The following is a 20178-nucleotide window of genomic DNA, read 5'->3' on the forward strand; positions in this document are numbered from 1 at the left end:
AGGTAAATCATGAGTGGCTACTAGCAATTAGTACAAGTGACCAAGGCATATGGGTGGGCATGCTCGGATGCGCAGAGTTTCGACCCTAAGACTTCATGTGGTAACACCCCATGCCTTAACCATTGCACCTCCCCGAGGGAACACTTTTTGATAATATTTTTGATAATCTTCTGGTAGCAAAAGGTGAAATCCTCCACCCCAGTGGGCCTACACGGTTGGCCCCACGACCATCTGTGAGGAGGTAAGTCGGAAGTTGTAGTTAGCCAGTGCGGAGGAGGATTTTTTTTTTTAACTTTGTCGAAATTTGAACCCTTATCCTATGATAGTAATTCTACTCCGCACTAGTCAACTCAACCTTGCCCCAGAGATTATCTTTTTGATAATCTTCTTGGAACTTGAAGAGGTTGCTTTTAATACTTGTGCATGTTTTTTCATTATTAAACTCACTTTTATTCTTGAGACTTAGGAAATATGAATCTAGTTTAATAAGACCTTAGAAAATATAAACCATATTTAATATATTTTGTAGAGCTGTCAATTTGGGTTAGAGTTGTCGGGTTGACCCACCTTATCAAACAATTTAAGCGGATTGGGTTAGAATTTTATCAACCCAATCCTACCACGGGTCGACCTGCCAAGGCTCGCGACCCTCGCGAATCGGCCCACAAATTAAGAAACACATATAAGCTAAGTTTTATGTCAATTTATTATCTTTTTTGTTATAATATTGAAATAAAAACCGTACTTTTCATCAAACATTTATACTCATTTGTGTTCATTTACCTTTAAATATTTATTTTTAGATATATTTGATTGATGAAATTTTTTCGAAGTAAAATGTTGAAGATATAAAACTTTTTTAATTTTTTTAAATTTTTCATAGGCTCGTGGGTTGGCCAACGTAACCCGTAACTCGTCTTGAATTAGGTTAGGTTGGAGATTTCCCAATCTGCCAAAATGATAGGTCGACCCACCCCATCCTGTCAAATGACTGATTCAGCACGAAACAATCCGCCACACCATGAGTTGACCCTTCTAACGGTTCTAATATTAAATTTTTAACTTATCTTGGAAGATTATTCCAAGTCTCACTTATAAAAGCTCTACTTTATATTGATATTGATGAGGGCATAGATTGTTTTTTAATTAAAATACATTTGAACTTTTAAGCTTATTAGAAAATTTATCTTTAGAACATAGCGCAAACGGTAGACGCATGGTATCTCTGGCATAATGGTCAAGGGTCGATTCTCAGGAATTAACGACCTGAAGTTTAACCCACCATGCGCCTAACACCTGCATACTTACATTTACTCCGTTCATATCCGTGGGGTCGACACTGTAGGGGTTGTTATTATAGCGGATCTACATTTTCCTAAAGTGGTGAGGATTGGCCCCTAGGGCGTAGCACAAATAGTGAGCGCATGACATTTTTTACAAATATATCATAATTAAGAATTGAATTATGGATACCTAGATGATAATTAGGTACTCTTCCACTATACTATAGTCTAGGGACATTAAAATATACGAACGCTTAATGAAAGAGGGTGAATGATTTGTTAGTGAAAGAAAATGACTTTTATTCTCTTTAAAAAGATGTTATTTTTTCAAGAATAATTATATTTTTTATTACCAATAACTCTTTTTTTTTTAACCATTATTTCACATCACAACAAAGAAACATGGGATTAAGAAAAAAATACCTCCGCATGTATAACTGAGTTGGTACTTAAACAGAATTTAACACAGAAATGTTCTTAGAAGAAATCTCAGATTTTAATAACAAGTTTTGAGATTAATCTTTTTTTATTGGGAATAAATTACAAAGCAAGTTATATATCAATGAAAAGTCATTGATGTCTAGGTTCCAAAAAAAAAAAAAAAGAGGCACTCAAAAATAATATTCCTATATAAAGTTATGACAATTTAAGTTGAAGTATGTTAGGATAAAAATGTTGTTCGGGAAGGATATATTGCTCGAAAAAGATTGCTCAAGGTGGCAAAAGGTGAATACGCTCGCTCCTAGTGCCCCCGCCAACTTGTCTCAGGGCCAACACGGAGGATGTAAATCACGGGCGGCTACTAGCCTTTGGAATAGTGACTAGCACATAAGGGAGACATATACCTCGGTTTTGCCGAGATTCGAACCCCAGACCTCATGGTAGCAACATCTCATATGCTAGCCACTAAACCCATCCGAGGGACACGAAAAAGATTGCTCAAGAAGGATATATTGTTGGATTGTAATGGTTGTAAATAAAATCTCACATTAAAAACACATGTAAATGATCATTGATTTATAAGAGAAAGATATCTTTATTGGTATGAGACATTTTGGATAAAGCCAAAAATAAAATCATGAGGGTTTAAGCCCAAAGTAGATAATATCATATCATTATGGAGATACTTAATTTATTTATTTTAACAATTAGTATCAGAACTGCCGACTATGCGCAAGAGTCATGGTCCAATCGAGCCATGTGAGTGGAATATTAACCTCTAATGACGGAAGTGGTGGCTCCCATGTCTGGATCAAGATGATCATACACCAGGCAGAGAAGTCCTAGTTACAGTTAGATAAGGAAGATCTAGTAAGTCGGTTGGATTGAGAGGCAAGGAAGTCCTAGTAAGTCGATTGGACCGAGGGGTAGGAAAGTCAAGGAAGTTATAATAGGTCGGTTGGACTGAGGGGCAGAAAAGTCCTGGTAGATCAAGGATCAAATGACATCAAGAGGGTAGGCTTGAGGGAGCGATCCTTCGTTTGAGGGGGGGATTGTTAGGTTGCAATGGTTGCAAACAAAGTCTCACATTGAAAATATATGAAAATGATTATTAACTTATAAAAGAAAGATATCTTCATTAATATGAGACCTTTTAGGTAGAGTCTAAAAATAAAACCATGATGGTTTAAATCCAAAGTCGACAATATCATACCATTATAGAAATATCTTAATTCTTTTGGTCATAACATATATTGCTCGGGAAAGACATATTACTCAAAAAATATTGCTCGGAAAGGATATATTGGTCGGGAATTTGAAAGAGTCATTCGACATTTTTAGTATTCTTGATGATTTTCTTGATAATTTTCTTGGTGGCAAAAGGTCATATGCTAAACCCGGACGCCTTAAATGATCAGTCCCATAGTCATTTATAGACAGATAAAACACGAATGATTTTTTTTCCTTTTAAACAATGATCATTGCATGAGGACTTTTTGATAATCTTCTTGGAACTTAAAGAGGTTGCCAGCATGTTTTTTTATTATTAAACTCATTTTTATTCTCAAGGCTTTGAAAATATAAACTTAGTTTAATGAGTCTTAGGACATATAAACTGTATTTAATATATTTTCACTCATCTCAGAGGACTATTCCAAGTCTCACCTATAGAGACTCTACTTTGTATTATTGGGGGCGGAGATTGTTTTTAAGATTAAAATATATTTGAATTTTTAAGCTTGTTAGAAGATTTATCTTCTTGGTTACTTCTCTCAACTCTTTGGTAGATTCCCTAGAGTGGTGAGGATTGAGTATGTCTTGTGTTACCTCCTATTTCTCCTACACTTTTAGGTGTCAAGTTGATATCAAAGCCTAGGTTCCTAATGGTCGGTCGTAGAAGACAAAGGTCAAATGGTGATGATCCTATAGCTAGTCAAAAAGACCTTCGTGATATCAAATTGGATGACCTGAGAAGACAAGTTCAACAACTCGAGCAATGTGTCGCACGTGACGAACCTTTGGAGCATGACATTGAGGGTCATGGTTTAGAGGCTGGTTATACAAATCAGGAAATGGGATTTAATCCATTTCATGTCAAACAAAATGATAATTCCAACAATAATGCATCTCAAAGTCGAAGGTATCGAAGGAGCAATGTTCATGAGAAATATTTTGATTTTAAAATTGACATCCCATATTTTGATGGAAGAAATTATCCTAATGAACTCGTTGATTAGATCAATTCCATCGAAAGGGTCTTTGAATTCAAAGAAATTTTAGAGGATTGTAAAATGATGCCATCAAGTTAAAGAAATATGCCTCTATGAGAAGTAGTTACACATGAAATTCTTGCCGAATAATTATCAAGATATTTTTCTCAAATATCATAATATCAAGTAAAAGGATCTATCCGTCGAAGACTACATTGTTAACTTTGAAAATCTTATGATGGGTGCGATATGGTGGAGCTAAAGGAACAATCTATTACTCGATTTCTTGGAGGACTTCAATATGAGATTGGAAATGCTGTCTAGCTACAACCATATTGGACTTATAATGATGTATGTAAGTTAGCTCTCAAGGTGGAAAACTACAAAAAAGAGTCAACAATTGGTGATTGTTTCTCTTCTAGTGGTGGTGTTGCTAACTGAGGGAGTGCATCTACTTCAAAGAACACCTCCACATCAAAAGAGGCGATTCAAAAGGTTGTTGCAAGCAAGTTGAACAGTGTAGGTTTTGTTAAACCGAATGGTCCTAACAATCAAAAGACATGTTTCAAATGCAAGGGATTTGGACAATTTGCTGCAGCAATCGTAGGATTATTACTCTTATTGAGGAAGAAAACGAATAGGAACCTTATGAGACAACACTTATCTACGATGAATCTGATAAAGAAAAAGACATTTCTTATAAAGATCATGGAGAAACTTTGGTGGTGCGATGTAGCCTCAATACTACTCATGTTGATGATCTGTCATAGCTTTGCAATAATATTTTTCACACTAACTGCACTTCCCATGATAAAGTGTGTAACATCATCATTGATGGAGGAAGTTGCGAGAATGTTGTGGCTACCACAATGGTGGAGAAGTTGAAACTCAAAATTAAAGATCATCCTCAACCTTATAGGCTATCATGGCTTCGAAAGGTAATGAGTTGAAGGTAACTCAGAGATGCCTTATTCAATTTTCTATTGGTAATAAGTATAAAGATGAAGTTTGGTACAATGTTATTCCTATGGATGCTTATCAGCATGACTTCAATTTGCAGATGAAGACCAAAGGGAAGTTCCACTTCAAATAGACTCTTCACTATTTGCTTCTAAGTAGATCTTGGCAATTTGATAGGAAACCTCATCATGACAATTTCAAAAATAATTACACTTTTATTAAAGATTGTGAGAAAATTATTTTGAGGCCAACTATGGTCGAAAATATTCCTAAACCTTCAAAAGGGGATGGAAATAACTTATTCTCCAAGTCTCAAGTTGAAAAAGCAATTTGTGAATTTGTTGAGTTCATTTGTGTTGGTAGTGTTAGAAGAGAATGAACAAGGTCATGCTATCCCTTCACAAGTTCAACCTCTTCTTCAAGAATTTCAAGATGTGGTGCTTGAAGAAATTCCTCCGGACTGCCTCCAATGTGAAATATTTAATATTGCATTGATTTAGTCTCCGATGCTTCAATTCAAACAAGGCAACCTATAGGATGAATCCTAAGGTGCATGAAGAGTTACAAAGACAAATTGAGGACCTTTTGGATAAAGTGTTGGACCCCGTGGTTGTTTTGATGTGATCAACCAAGTTAAGGTTAGGTCCTGCTTATTATTTGATCCCTGTGTCTAAGTGTGCAGAAGCTTAGGAGCGCAGAAAAGTTGAGCGGAAGACACGGCTAGCGAGAAGGACGACACGGGGAGAGAGCTGACAAGCTTGGTGTGTCCGAGGGACGAGATGACCGCGGAAGAGTACACCGATGGACGAGAAGAACGTACGCGGTGTTCGAGGAACGAGGACCCAGGAAGGAAGGCAGCTCGAGGAGAAGACAGAAGTTGGGTTCGGGTGAGCCTATTCCGGATAGCGGAGATCACCCAAGCAAACGGAACCGGAGCAGAAGAGACCCGGACCGAAGCGAGCTGATATAGAGCAGAAGGCGCGGACGAAAAGTCGACCTAGTTAACTTCACAGTCCAGTCGCCCGGATCCATCCCAGGCGCTCGGACCTCCGGGCACTCGGGATGCCTTCTTATCATGATCGCGGTCAAACCGCGATCTATTCGTTGGGGGATAAAATTTTATCCCCCCAGAGCGCCCGGAACCCTTCGGGGCGCCCCGACCAAGGCTATAAATATAGCCTTGGTCCAGTTCTAATCATTCATTTAAGTATTTCAACTCTGTAATCAATTCCTAGCAGCTTGTGAGCTTTCTCAATATAAAAAGGCTTCTCCGCCTACAGTAAAGGAGACTTTCTTAGTGCGCTTTTTCCACCGCCTTGGATTAATAACCTTCTTGGTTGTAACCAAGTTAATCGCTGAGTCTTCCTACTTTTCTTTTCTTTTCTTTTATTTACTATTTTTTATTGTTGCTGTATTTTTGAGTTGAAAGTTCTTGAGGAGGGTATATTTTTTAGTTGCAGGCAATTCATCCCCTCTTACCGGTCCCACTACACCTACAAGTGGTATCAGAGCCCGATATCCTCAGAAGGACTAACCGTCAACTGAAGCACAAAGATCGAGATAATGGCCGGTGCGAACATTCATCCCTCGAAGTTCGACGGAGACTTTGCCACATGGAAGCGAAAAATGGAGGTATTTTTTAAAACTGAATTTGATATACTTTTAATAATGAAATATGGATATACAGCGCCAAAAGACAAAGAAGAGTACAGCTGAACGAAGAAGGAGCAGGCCAATTTCGTGGCCAACGGAAAGGCGGAATTCCACCTGCTCAACGTTCTGTCGCCCCAAGAGGTAAGTCGGATCGGAAGCTACGACTCCGCGAAAGACCTCTGGGAAAAATTCCCGGAGCTCCACGAATGCACCTCAGAAGCAAAGCTAGCGAGGTGCTACATCCTTCGAATACAACTAACAAAACTCCAAGTGAGAATCAAGGAGCTGATAACGCAACTGACGAATCTCGGCGAATCAGTAACGAATCGAGATTCTATCCGATACGCGCTCAACGCCTTCCCCAGAACTCCTGAATGGGCGTCCTTAGTAGATGCATATTACATCTCTAAGGACTTTGAGGTAAGTAGTTTAGAAAGTTTATTCTCTACCTTTGAACTTCACGAGTCTCGAATTGCAGAGCCTAAACAAACATAGAAGATGAACCTCAATATTGCCCTACAAGCCGAAAAGGATGATTCCGATTCTGAAGCATCGATCGACGAAAGCGAAGCGGTACTACTAGTAAGAAAGTTAAATAAATTTGTTAAGACTAATAAATTTAAATCGCAGTCAAGGAAACATCAACGCAACAAAAGGACGGTCCGATGTTACAACTGCAATGAGGAAGGGCACATCAAGGATGATTGCCCCAAGTTGAAGAAAAGACACAAGGAGAAGCCTTGGAAACCGACGTCCTCTACACGCAAGAGTCTGAAGGCTACATGAGACGATTCTTCATCCTCCGAGTCAGAAGTCGAAGTCTTCTCAGGAATAGCATTGATGGCCAACTATCTCTTTGAGGATGACTCGGACTTGGAGATGAGCATAGATGAAGGGGGAGGATCCTCATAAGAAGAAGAAAGTTACGACGAAGGGGGAGCATCACCAAGTAAGGTAAGTAAGGTACGTGATCTCACCTCTACTCAATCCTTTAATTTTATCAAAATGCTTATGAAGGATCTAGCAATATTAGAAAAAGAAAATGCTAAATTGAAATTGAACTTAGTAAAAGCATGCCCACTAGAAATGTATGATAATGTAAAATCAGTAAATGAAAAATTAAAAATTGAAATTGAGAAATTGAAAGATAATCATGCATGTTTAAATATATTTCCAAAATCAAAACTAAGGATTTATAGAAAATTAAACTGGTACATTAGAAAATATCAGGGACAACTTAGGAAAGTTCATAGAAACTATATACCCTCTAAGTTTCTGATTAATCAAGTAGGAAGGAATCTTTTCTGGATTCTAAAATCATTGCTAGATTAAATTTAAAAGTTAAATGCTTTCAGAGAAGAAAATTAAACAGTAAATTTCCTTATGAGGCTTTGATTAGAAAGTGGTTGTTGCTCCAATAACTAAGAAGGCCTAGTTTCTCGCCACTATCTGGAAGTCAAATATAGAAATGAAATGTTTAATTAACTTTCTTGAAAAAACAGAATTAAATAATGCTTGTAAAAGTTCTTTAAATTTTGTTTCCCTCTAACTTAGAAAAATATTTCTTGCATAAAATTTTCACTTAGAAAAATTTTCATAAAATATTTTTATCTAAGTTAAAAATTTTAAAATATTTTTGTCTAAGTTAAAAAAATTTCTACTAGAAATTATTTTAAAAATCTATACTTAGAGAAATTCTCTTGCAAAAATTCTTTTTCATTTTTTTCAAACTTCAAATTTTTTTTAAAAAGTCCTCTAAAGTTAAGGATTTTTTTTTAACTTAGAATTTTTTGCAAAATCCTTTCTTAAAAATTTGAAGTTTTAATATTTAACTTCGAAATTTTTTGTAACCCCATTGTTTTTGTTGTGATCAAAGGGGGAGAGAGGTACAAGTTAAGGGGGAGTTAGATTTTAATTTTTTTTTTGTATTACTATTTTTGATACCCTAACTTGAACTTGGGTTGATGCATATCAAAAAGGGGGAGATTGTTGGACACCGTGGTTGTTTTGATGTGATCAACCAAGTTAAGGTTAGGTCCTGCTTGTTATTTGATCCCTGTGTCTAAGTGTGCAGAAGCTTAAGAGCACAGGAAGTCAAGCAGAAGACGCGGCTAGCGAGAAGGACGGCATGGGGAGAGAGCTGACGAGCTCGGTGCGTCCGAGGGACGAGGTGATCGCAGAAGAGTACACCGGTGGACGAGAAGAATGTACGCGGCGTTCGAGGGACGAGAAATCGGGAAGGAAGGCTGCTCGAGGAGAAGACCGGAAGTTGGGTTCGGGTGAGCCCTATTCCGGATAGTGGAGATCACCCAAGCAAACGGAACCGGAGCAGAAGAGACCCGGACCGAGGCGAGCTGATACAGAGCAGAAGGCACGGACGAAAAGTCAACCTAGTTGACTTCACAGTTCGGGCGCCCGGATCCATCCCGGGCGCCCGGACCTCTGGGCGCCCGGGATGCCTTCTTATCATGATCGCGGTCAAACCACGATCTATTCATTGGGGGATAAAATTTTATCCCCCCAGGGCGCCCGGAACCCTTCGGGGTGCCCCGACCAAGGCTATAAATATAGCCTTGGTCTAGTTCTAATCATTCATTCAAGTATTTCAACTCTGTGATCAATTCCTAGCAGCTTGTGAGCTTTCTCAGTGTAAAAAGACTTCTCCGCCTACAGTAAAGGAGACTTTCTTAGTGCATTTTTTCCATCGCCTTGGATTAACAACCTTTTTGGTTGTAACCAAGTTAATCGCTGAGTCTTCCTGCTTTTCTTTTATTTTATTTTATTTACTGTTTTTTATTTTTGCTGTATTTTTGAGTTGAAAGTTCTTGAGGAGGGTATATTTTTTAGTTACAGGCAATTCATCCCCATCTTGTCGGTCCCGCTATGCCTACATAAAGAACTTCTCTGAAAAAGCAAGAGCTCCTATGTTATCCCGTTCCTTCTTATACTGAAGAAAGAGTGGCGTATGTGCATCGGTGAACAAATTACTATAAAATATTGCTTCCTTATTCCCCGCCTTGATGATCTTTTTGACCAACTTCATGGATTCAAGATTAGTTCCAAAATTGATTTTCGTAATGATTATCATCAAATTCGTATGAGATCGGGAGATGAATGGAAATATGTCTTCAAAACAAGGGATGGTCTTTATACATGGTTGATTATGCATTCGGCCTTTCTAGTGCTCCTTCTGCTTTTATGCGGCTTATGAATCATATTTTTAAATCATTCATTTGAAAATTTATCATTGTTTACTTTAATGACATTTTTGTGTACACTACTAGCCAAGAAGAACATTTAAACCATCTTCGACGGGTTTTTGATTACTACGGGAGCAAAAGTTGTACGCTAACTTGAAGAAGTGTCAATTTCTTCACAAAAAGTTTGGTTTTCTTGGGCCATGTTATTTCCTCCGATGACATCAGGATGGATGAGAATAAAATTGAAACTACTCTAAGTTGGCCAACTCATAAGTCACTCCATGATATTCAAAGTCTTTATGGTTTAGCGTCATTCTATCACAGGTATATTAAAAATTTTAGCACTATTATTGCACCTATAACTAAATATTTGAAAGGTGGCAACTTCAAATGGATGGAGGAGGCACAACAAAGCTTTGAAATTCTTAAAAGAAATGTTACAGAAACTCCAATATTGCAACTGCCAGATTTTGATAAAGTTTTCCAAGTAGATTGTGATGCTTCAAAATGTGAGAATTTGCGATGTTCTTAGCCGAGGAAAGTTCATTGTTTTCTTTAGTGAAATGTTAAATCATTCTCGACACAATTATTCTACATATGACAAGGAGTTCTTTGCCATTATTCGAGCATTGGATCATTGGCAACATTATATTCTGCACAAGGAGTTTGTTCTTTTCTCGGATCATGAAACTTTAAAGTATTTGAACACTCAACAAAAATTGAACCCTTGTTATACCAAATGGGTGGAGTTTCTACAAGCCTTCAACTTTGTTTTCAAGCACAAGTCTGGTGTTCTTAATCGTGTGGCGGATGCCCTTAGCCGATGATATTCTTTTGTCTATTTTGGAATTAAAAATAGTTGGTTTTGAGATGGTCAAAGATCTCTATAATATTGATCCATATTTTGGCAAAATTTAGAAAGAATGCTTAAAAGCTCCATTCAAATTCTTTTTGAGATTGATTTCTCTTCAAAGACATGTTTATGTATTCCCGATGTTGGATTTTTTGGGCCGTGAAAACCGCATTTCGCGTCACGGAAATCCCGAATCACCCAAAGCCGTTGATCCGTGCAAGGAAAATCGAACGAAATACAAGTACGAGTTTCAAAAACTTTAGATCTACTTCTAGATCTATGTGTTAAGAAGTATACCTTGAAGCGTGCCCTTTCGCGTTCCCACTCGTCCAAGGAATTGCCGAATCTCTAGACCGTCAAGCGTCGGTCCTCTAGAAGTATCCACACTGACACGTAGGTGGAGAAAACCTCACACAAAGGTGTGCTAGCACCTTAGTAAGATTCGGCCAAGCAAGGAGGAGAGGGAGAGGGAGAGCTTGAGAGGAAGAAGGAAGAAGATACACCCACTTGAATGAAAAATGAATTCTCATTCAAACCAAAAGTGGCCGGCCACTCTCCATGGTGAAACTCCCAAATTAATTGCATTAATTGCAATTAATATGAAGCCATTAAAGAGAATGACTTTGTAACTTCCATGAGGTGGCACCCATGATGATGTGGAGTAACATCATTGGTCCACATCAATGCCAACTCACCAATGAGATGGCATAAAGTCAAGTCAAACTTGACTTTTAATCTTCCTCTCAAGTCAAGTCAAACTTGACCAAATCTCTTCCATGGTTGATCGAATCCAACCATTCGATTCAAGCCAACTTAATATAATGAATCTAATTCATTTAATTAAATTGATTCAATGAGTCAAAATCTAAATTAGACTCATTGAACACATGAATCAACTTGAGTCGAACTCAAGCTAGCCCAATTAGGATTACTCTTAATCCAATTTGATTCATCAAATGAATCTAATCCTCTTGGTTCATCATATGAACCTAATCTCCATCTAATTGTTCTAAGTGTGTGACCCTATAGGTTCTTGTAACGTTGGCAATGCCCTAAACCCATTTAGGAGCATAAGTAATGAGCGGTATCTAGCAACACATCATTACTTCCCAAGTTACAAGAATGTCGAGATCCGACATCACCTTGTGACTACTAATTGTGACTCCTCACAATATATGACAAGTGTCCTTCTATCCTAGACATCTAGATTGATCAATATGAGGCATAGACCATGTCATCCTCTAATCAATCTAAATCTTGAACTCCAAGTAGACTCACTCGATCAAATGAGCTCAACATCTAATGTTGACTCATTTGGGCATGGCCATGCACTTAGTGGTCTCACTCTATCAAGAATACCGATGTCGCTCCCGCCATATGGGAGGGATAGATCCCATCTACATCACTCACATCCCTCTACATAATTCGTTATATACCCAGTAATCGCCTTTATAGTCCACCCAGTTACGGGTGACGTTTGACGAAATCAAAGTACATAACTCCTTATGTAGGGATCTATGGTGACTTCAGGTCTAAGGACTAGTAGTCATACTAATAGTCACATGAGAAAGTATATAACACTCATATAACGATCCATGATACTTTCTCATGGCGGGTCATTCAGTATACATTCTCCAATGCATACCCATGTGTCAGCTTGATATCTCCATATCCATGACTTGTGAGATCAAGTTATCGAGCTGACCTACATGCTAGTCTTATTGCATTAACATTGTCCCTGAATGTTAATACTCGACTAGGAATGATTTAGAGTAGTGTTCCCTATATCATCTCACTATCGATTCAACTAATCGATTGATATAGGTATGAACCTTCTACTCAAGGACGCTATTATACTTAATCTATTTGGCACTAATACAAATAAGTATAATAACCAAACAAATGCCTTTATTAATATACAAGAATATGATACAATGAGTCCATACAATCATCAAATGATTGGCTCTAGGGCTCTAACTAACACCCAATTGTTCCCTAAGGCATACAATCATCAATGAAGGTCATAGTTGAGGTCTTGTTGAACATTTTGGTAGACACAAGACTCTTACACTTATTCAGGAAAATTTTTATTAGTCATGAATGGATTAAGATGTCAAAACATGCGTTGAAATGTGCAGAATTTGTCATATTGCCTAGAGTCATGGCCAAAATATCAGGCTACACACATCATTATCAGTACCAACATGTCTTTGGGAAGATTTAAGTATGAACTTTGTAGTCGGATTTCTTCACACTCAAAGAAACAAAGACTTAGGCATGGTGATTGTCAATCGGTTTTCCAAAATGACCATTTTATTCGCTGCGCCAAGACCTTGGATGCTACTCATGTAGCTTTCTTTATTTCAAAGAAATTGTAAGACTTCATGATATATCAAAAACCATCACATCTGATCGGGATTCAAAGTTTAAAAGTCTATAATCATTTTTGGCTCACTCTTTGCCGGAAGCTCAGCACTCAACTCTAATATAGTTCCTCTCACTATCCTTAAGCCCTAAACTCCCAGAAGTCATTTCATATTTTAGTAACAACTTTTGAAATTAATCTATTTTTATTGGGAATCAATTACAAAGAAAGTTATATATCATTCCAAAGTCACAGATATCTAGTTTTTTTTTAAAAAAAAAATGATGCTCAAAAATAATTTTCCTACATAAAGTTATGATCATTTTAGTTGAAGTTTGTTAGGATGAAAATGATGCTCGTGAAGAATATATTGTTCAGGAAAGACATTGCTCGGGAAGAATTTATTGCTTGGAAATTGGAAAGAGTCAATCGACATTTATGGTATTCTGATAATTTTCTTGTAACAAAAGGTGATTCGTTCGCTCCTAGTGCCCCCGCAACCCATTCCTAGGACAACACAAAGGAGGTAAATCATGAGTGACTACTAGTCATTAGTACAAGTGGCCAAGGCATATGGGTAGACATGCTCGGATGCGCAAAGTTTCGACTCTAAGACTTCATGTGGTAACACCCCATGTCTTAACCATTGCACCTCCCCGAAGGGACACTTTTTGATAATATTTTTGATAATCTTCTGGTAGCAAAAGGTGGAATCCTCCACCCTAGCGGCCCTACACGGTCGATCCCACGACCATTTGTGAGGAGGTAAGTTGGAAGTTGTAGTTAGCCAGTGCAGAGGAGGATTTTTTTTTTCAACTTTGTCGAAATTTGAACCATTATCCTATGATAATAATTCTACTCCGCACTAGCCAACTCAGCCTTGCCCCAGAGACTATCTTTTTGATAATCTTCTTGGAACTTGAAGAGGTCAGGTTGCTTTTAATACTTGTGCATACTTTTTCATTATTAAACTCACTTTTATTCTTGAGGCTTAGGAAATATTAGTCTAGTTTAATAAGACCTTAGAAAATATAAACCATATTTAATATATTTTTGTAGAGCTATCAATTTGGGTTAGGGTTGTCGGGTTGGCCCACCTTATCAAATAATTTAAGCGGATTGGGTTAGAATTTTATCAACTCAATCCCACCGCGGGTCGACCTGCCAAGGCCCGCAACCTCCGCGAGTCGGCCCGCAAATTAAGAAACACATATAAACTAAGTTTTACGTCAATTTATTATCCTTTTTGTTATAATATTGAAATAAAAACTGTACTTTTCATCAAACATTTATACTCATTTGTGTTCATTTACCTTTAAATATTTATTTTTAGATATATTTGATTGATGAAATTTTTTTGAAGTAAAATGTTGAAGATATAATTTTTTTTTAATTTTTGATGGGCTCGTGGGTTGACCAGCGTAACTCGTAACTCATCTTGAATTAGGTTAGGTTGAAGATTTCCCAATCTGCCAAAATGATAGGTCGAGCCACCCCACCCTGCCAAATGACTGATTCAACACGAAACGATCCACCGCACCATGAGTTGACCCTTCTAACGGCTCTAATATTAAATTTTTAACGTATCTTGGAAGATTATTCCAAGTCTCACCTATAAAAGCTCTACTTTATATTGATATTGATGAGGGCATAGATTGTTTTTTTTTAAATTAAAATACATTTGAACTTTTAAGCTTATTAGAAAATTTATCTTTAGAACATAGCGCAAACGGTAGACACATGGTATCTCTGGCATAATGGTCAGGGGTCGATTCTCAGGAATTGACGACATGAAGTTTAACCCGTCATGTGCCTAACACCTGCATGCTTACATTTACTCCATTCATATCCGTGGGGCTGACACTAGAGGGGTTGTTAATATAGCGGATCTACATTTTCCTAAAGTGGTGAGGATTGGCCCCTAGGGCGTAGCACAAATAGTAAGCGCATGACATTTTTGGCGTAATAGTCAGGGGTCAATTCATTCTCATGAACTAACGACTTGAAGTTTATCACAATCTGGATACCCTAGGTTTTGATGTTTGGGCAAAGGTTTAAGTTAGATTTATTGTTATATTTGATATGCATTGTGAGTGTGCAGGATGCAGTTACAACAAAGAAAATCTAAGGGTGATTTTGGCAAAAGAGGAAAGTCCAAAAATGAGTCTTGGCGGTGTAAGTCCAAGCATGTAGTCTTGGTAACGTAAGTCCAAATGTGACTCGGCAATGGATGAAGTCCCGAAGGCGCAACCTCTTGGCAAAGGAAGACCCGACAACAATGACAGGGCCGATGGAAGCTCCAGAAAGCAAAACGTAAAGGATGAGGAGGCATCCAAACGACGCAAGGCCGATGGAGGAGGCTAAAAGGCTAGTTCTAGGTTGGTCGGGCGAGGACGAGTGCTAAGTGAATGTACTCGGAGGTTAAATCCTAGGATTAGAGGTTTACTGTAGTGTTACTGTAGCAGTACTATAGCGTTACTATAGCAGTCGATTGATTTTTTCATCAGTCGACTGGTGCAGTCGACCGGGAGCGAACATAATGCTTTTGTTCGTTCGGTTAGTGTGGAGCAGTCGACTGATAAAAGTATCAATCGACTGGTATCGAGTCGTTGGGTTGTAACGATTGAATCTCCACAGAGGGCAGTCGATTGATATATGGTTTTGGTAGTCGACTGGTAGGCGGGGTTTTCCAACTCGTGGTCTATATAACCAAGCATTGGAAGCTTGGTTAAGGTTGACGAAATAGACTTGGTTAAAACCTATTAGAGTCTCCCAAACTCTCGTGTGATCGGTGTGCTTATATTCAAGTGTTTGTGTCGAGGTTTTTCCACCGACAATGAGCTTGAGCTAGCCGGAGGTTTTCTAGAAAGTCATCCACCCACGGATCGGGATCGTCCACCTTACGGGCAACCGTGGAGTAGGAATAAGTGATATCCGAACCACGTTACATAAATGTGTTAGAGGTTTGATTGTCTTGGTTATTACCTCTAGGTTTAGCATTTTATTTGTTAGATTTATTTTTATATTTCCGCTGTACACTAACATTATAGGAAGTGATCGATTTAGATGAGACGCATTCACCTCTCTTTAGCGGACGTCAATGTCCCAATAATAATCAGGGGTCAATTCATTCTCATAAATTAACGACTTAAAATTTATTCCATCATATGTCTATATTTATCTTTTTCTATATTTATAGGATATGTACAACGGGGACTGTCAAGATAACGAATTTACTTTTTCCAAGAGTGGTGATGATTAAATATACTTGTGTTATCTTTTTATTCTCCTACACTTTTGCGATATCATCAAAAAGAAAAAAAAAAATTGCATGAATCGGTCTAAGAAGGCCGCTCCCCATGATTCATCCCGTGTGAAACCGTCCTGCTAAGATGACGATTATTAGAGAAAATGATACTACATTATGTTTTTTTCAAGTCTGATTTAATTTGAGGTGTGATAAAACACCTTAAACCCTAAATCCTATTTTTTTAAAAAAAAAAATTACTTTGAGGTGCGATGAAGCAATATTAAGAACGAAAAAAGAACAAGGAAAATAATAGATGATATTACATGATTATTCAAGAACACGAAAAAAGAAACAGGGGAGAGAAGAGGAGATAGCGTGTGGTGGCTGAGAACACTGAATTCAATTGCTATCCAGAAGAAGAAGATGGAGGTGGAAACTGGCTGGAATCCATCCAAGACCTCTCCGGCAACTCTGCCATCTCTCCGCCCCAGTTCATCGCCTGATCGGAAGCGTGGAACGGAGAAAAAGATGAAGACGAAACAGAGGAAGCCGGGAACGAGTGCGACTGCATCGAGCCGCCGCTCTCGCTCGCCACCGTGCCGTAATTACCGAAAACAGCTTGATGATCCCGACGGGCATCCGACGGAGACCCCTCCAGCAGCCGGGAGTAGGCCAAGTAGTCCCTCGCGGTCGCCGGGTCATGCGTCGGGGCGCGGGCGCCCGAGTCGGCCGCCGGGAGCTGGACGACGTTCTCGGGGAAGTTAAGCTTGGCCCTGCTACCGCGAAAACGGAGCGCGGCCTCGTCGTAGGCGCGCGCCGCATCCTCCGCCGTCTCGAAGGTGCCGAGCCACACGCGGGACGCCTTGACGGGGTCGCGGATCTCCGCCGCCCATTTCCCCCAAGGCCGTTGGCGGACGCCGCGGTACTTCCGGCGCTCGCTCGGCCTTTCACCTTCAGACGAAGCAGGGGAGGCCTCTGGCGCGTTCATGGTCGCCGGAGCTGGATGTGGTATCAGAATCCGGTGAAGGCCTCCTCGTGGGCTCTGCTCTGTTCCACAAGGACAGAGAACCGACAACAATTAAGCCACCGCCATACGAAGATGACTATTTTTATACAAACAAACAGAGAATTTTGTAATATTTTTATTTATATGATATTAAATATAATGTTATTTTTTATGTGTTAAAAGGTAAAAAAATTTAAAAAAAATGGTTAAATTTGATTAAAAAATATACAGTGCGCCTGTTAGGATGAAATAGATGAAGTTTTGGGATTTTAAAGAAAATTTTATAGGACTATAATTAAATTGATATGTTGCATATGAAGTTGAATATTAAATTATAATTTGAACACGTCAATAAATAAAGGATGAAGATTAGAAAGAAAATTGAAATTATATTTATAGACATGTTTAAAATAATATAGACATGTATTTAAAATAGATAAAGAAGAGAAGAAAAAAAATCTTTTATTGATAATAATAAAATAACATAAAATTTATTTAAATATAAATATTAATATAGTAAAAAATAAAATTCAATGACGATATACACTTATCAATAAGATTTAACTGTTGTTATTATTATTGTAATATAATTTATAGAGATTATAATAACTACTATATGTGAGTGATAAAGAGAGACTCTTTTAATTGTTTTAAAAGAAATGAAACCTCTGTTTTTGTAATTCTAATAATTAAATACATTTCGGTAAAAGATAGTGTTAGAAATCTGTATGTAAAAAGGTAAATTATAAAATAAACATGGAGGGTATTTTATGTCGACTTCATTATAAATAGGATAATAATGCATGATATTATAATGTATTCAAAGCCTCAAATCCAAACAACTTATTACGATATAAAAGAAAAAAAATAATACTACATGACACATTGTGATTTATCACGTAGAAATTATAATTACGATAGAAAAAAATTTATCAAATACGTGTCATTAAGAAAATTGAATTTGAACACGATGTTGGATGAAACAGAGAGCATGAAATATTATGATTTTATGTGAAGAAGAAAATGGAATTAATCGATCCATCACCTGAAACAGCAGCAGCAGCAGCAAGTTGCGATGCCTCTCCCCGATAGCTTCTCGGCTGATCGGCGGCCGAGCTTCGGTGGTAGTACCTCAATGCCAATTCAGGCGCCGCCGCACTCGCTCCGCCGCCTCGACGGCTGCCGCCGAAAGACGACGGCGGAGAGTACACGGACGTGACGTGGGACAACGACGACGAGGACGGCGACGGAGAGGAGGCCACCGACAGGGCATCGACTGCGACAGGCGGCGGCGGCTGTCGCCTGCCGGTCTGTTCTCCGGACACGACGTGCGTCAGAGCCGACACCATGGCCGACAGCTCCCAGCCGCGGCGGTAGGCCGAGAGCAACTCGTCCTCGGGCGACATTGCCGGCGCGAACCTCATCGCCGCCTCCGCCTCCTCATCTCCCTCCGCCGACGACGACTGGTGTGGGTTCGCCACTTTGATGCGCGTGCATAGGGAAGAATTAATTAATAAATTAATTAAAATTAGAAATTAAGCCCTTCCTCCTCCTCTGGCGGACGGCGGTGGATTTTAATACCAGAAAAAGGGGGACGAATCTACAAAAATTAAACCGGATAATTAAGAAACGTGCCGCCGCCATTTCTTGCACCCGTCTCCATACACACCTCCCAGAGGCTATGCGCGAATCGATGCCTGCCTCCTAATTACTCCTAATTAAATATAAATTTAAATTTAATTAAAGAAGAATAAACTTTGGCAAAAAGGGTGAAGTGTGAACGAGTGGAAGATCCCGTTCAAACTCAAGTTTGACGGGAAGCAGAGGAGGAGGAAAATTTGGATTGGACTTTGTGTTGCCGACAAAATTGGAATGGGAACGGGAATTAATCTGCTGCTTCTTCTTTCTTCTGCCACGTGGCATGAGCTAATTAAGGTTTGATTGGGTCATTTTGTGAGTCAAGAGTTTTGTTTGAATGATCTGTACATGTGTCTTCAGATGTCAAATTGGCTATCGGTAACGATATTTTAGAAGTCAATTGAATGGCAAGTGATCGGCCGCCTGTGAGCGAGTCGATTCGAAATTTCACAAAAAAAAAAAAAAAAAAATCCGATAGGTGTTGAGTGGGTCTAGATGGATTAAACACGTGGTTAGGTGGTAGCTCTTAGGTTCTTAGTGGATCACTCCGGAGATCTTGTATTTTTCTCCTTTTAGAAAAATGTTAAAGGTATAGAAATTTCCTATAGAATCATAAAGGAAAGCTTAAGAATCCTGGTAACTCATCCTCTCGTCTCTTAAGATTCGTTTAATTAGAGATTATCTTTGATAATCTTGATTATCTATTCAAGATTATCAATGAAAATTCTATTTAGTTTAGGTAATCGATAACGAGTAATATTCCATGTCAGCAAAAGGGGCATGTAACCTCAAATCGAAAAATCTTGAAAAACTAAGATTTTTTGTGATTCCAGGGTTAACAAAAAATTTTAACCCAAAATACCCTCGAATAAAAGAAAAATATGATAAAAAAGAAAAATAAAAAGAAAAAAATAAAAAATATAAAAAAACATAAACTTTAAAAAATATAAAAAACATAAAAAACAAATTTTAAAAATTAAAAAATAGAAAAAATGTTAAAAAATTTAAAAATAATAAAAAAAATGGGGAAAACATAAAAAAAAAATTTAAAAATAGAAAAAGGTAAAAAAATTAAAAATAATAAAAAATGGGGAAAAATAAAACAACATAAAAAATTAGAAAAATGTAAAAACATAAAAAATAATAAAAAACGTAAAAAATTAAAAAATATATATATATAATAGAAAAAATTTAAAAAACATAAAAAATAGAAAAAAAATGAAAAAAATGTAAAAAATAAAAAAACATAAAAAAATAAAAAACATTAAAAAAATAAAAAAAAAATAAAAACTTTAAAAAAATTTTAAAAATAAGAAATT

At 37.9% G+C, this 20178-nt stretch overlaps 1 protein-coding gene across 1 annotated transcript; it reads right to left on the reverse strand.

The window, feature by feature from the left end:
- Nucleotides 1-16448: 16448 nt before the first annotated feature.
- On the reverse strand, nt 16449-18752 carry LOC122011626 (ethylene-responsive transcription factor ERF112-like). The gene is made up of 2 exons (XM_042568005.1): nt 18267-18752; nt 16449-17262 (listed from the first exon to the last, which is right to left on the reverse strand). The coding sequence occupies exons 1-2, from the start codon at nt 18643-18645 to the stop codon at nt 16622-16624; spliced, it is 1020 nt and encodes a 339-aa protein (XP_042423939.1). The 5' UTR covers nt 18646-18752; the 3' UTR covers nt 16449-16621.
- Between the last annotated feature and the right edge of the window lie 1426 nt (nt 18753-20178).

The sequence above is a fragment of the Zingiber officinale genome, chromosome 8A (assembly GCF_018446385.1).
Source record: "Zingiber officinale cultivar Zhangliang chromosome 8A, Zo_v1.1, whole genome shotgun sequence".
NCBI classification, from domain to species: Eukaryota; Viridiplantae; Streptophyta; class Magnoliopsida; order Zingiberales; family Zingiberaceae; genus Zingiber; species Zingiber officinale.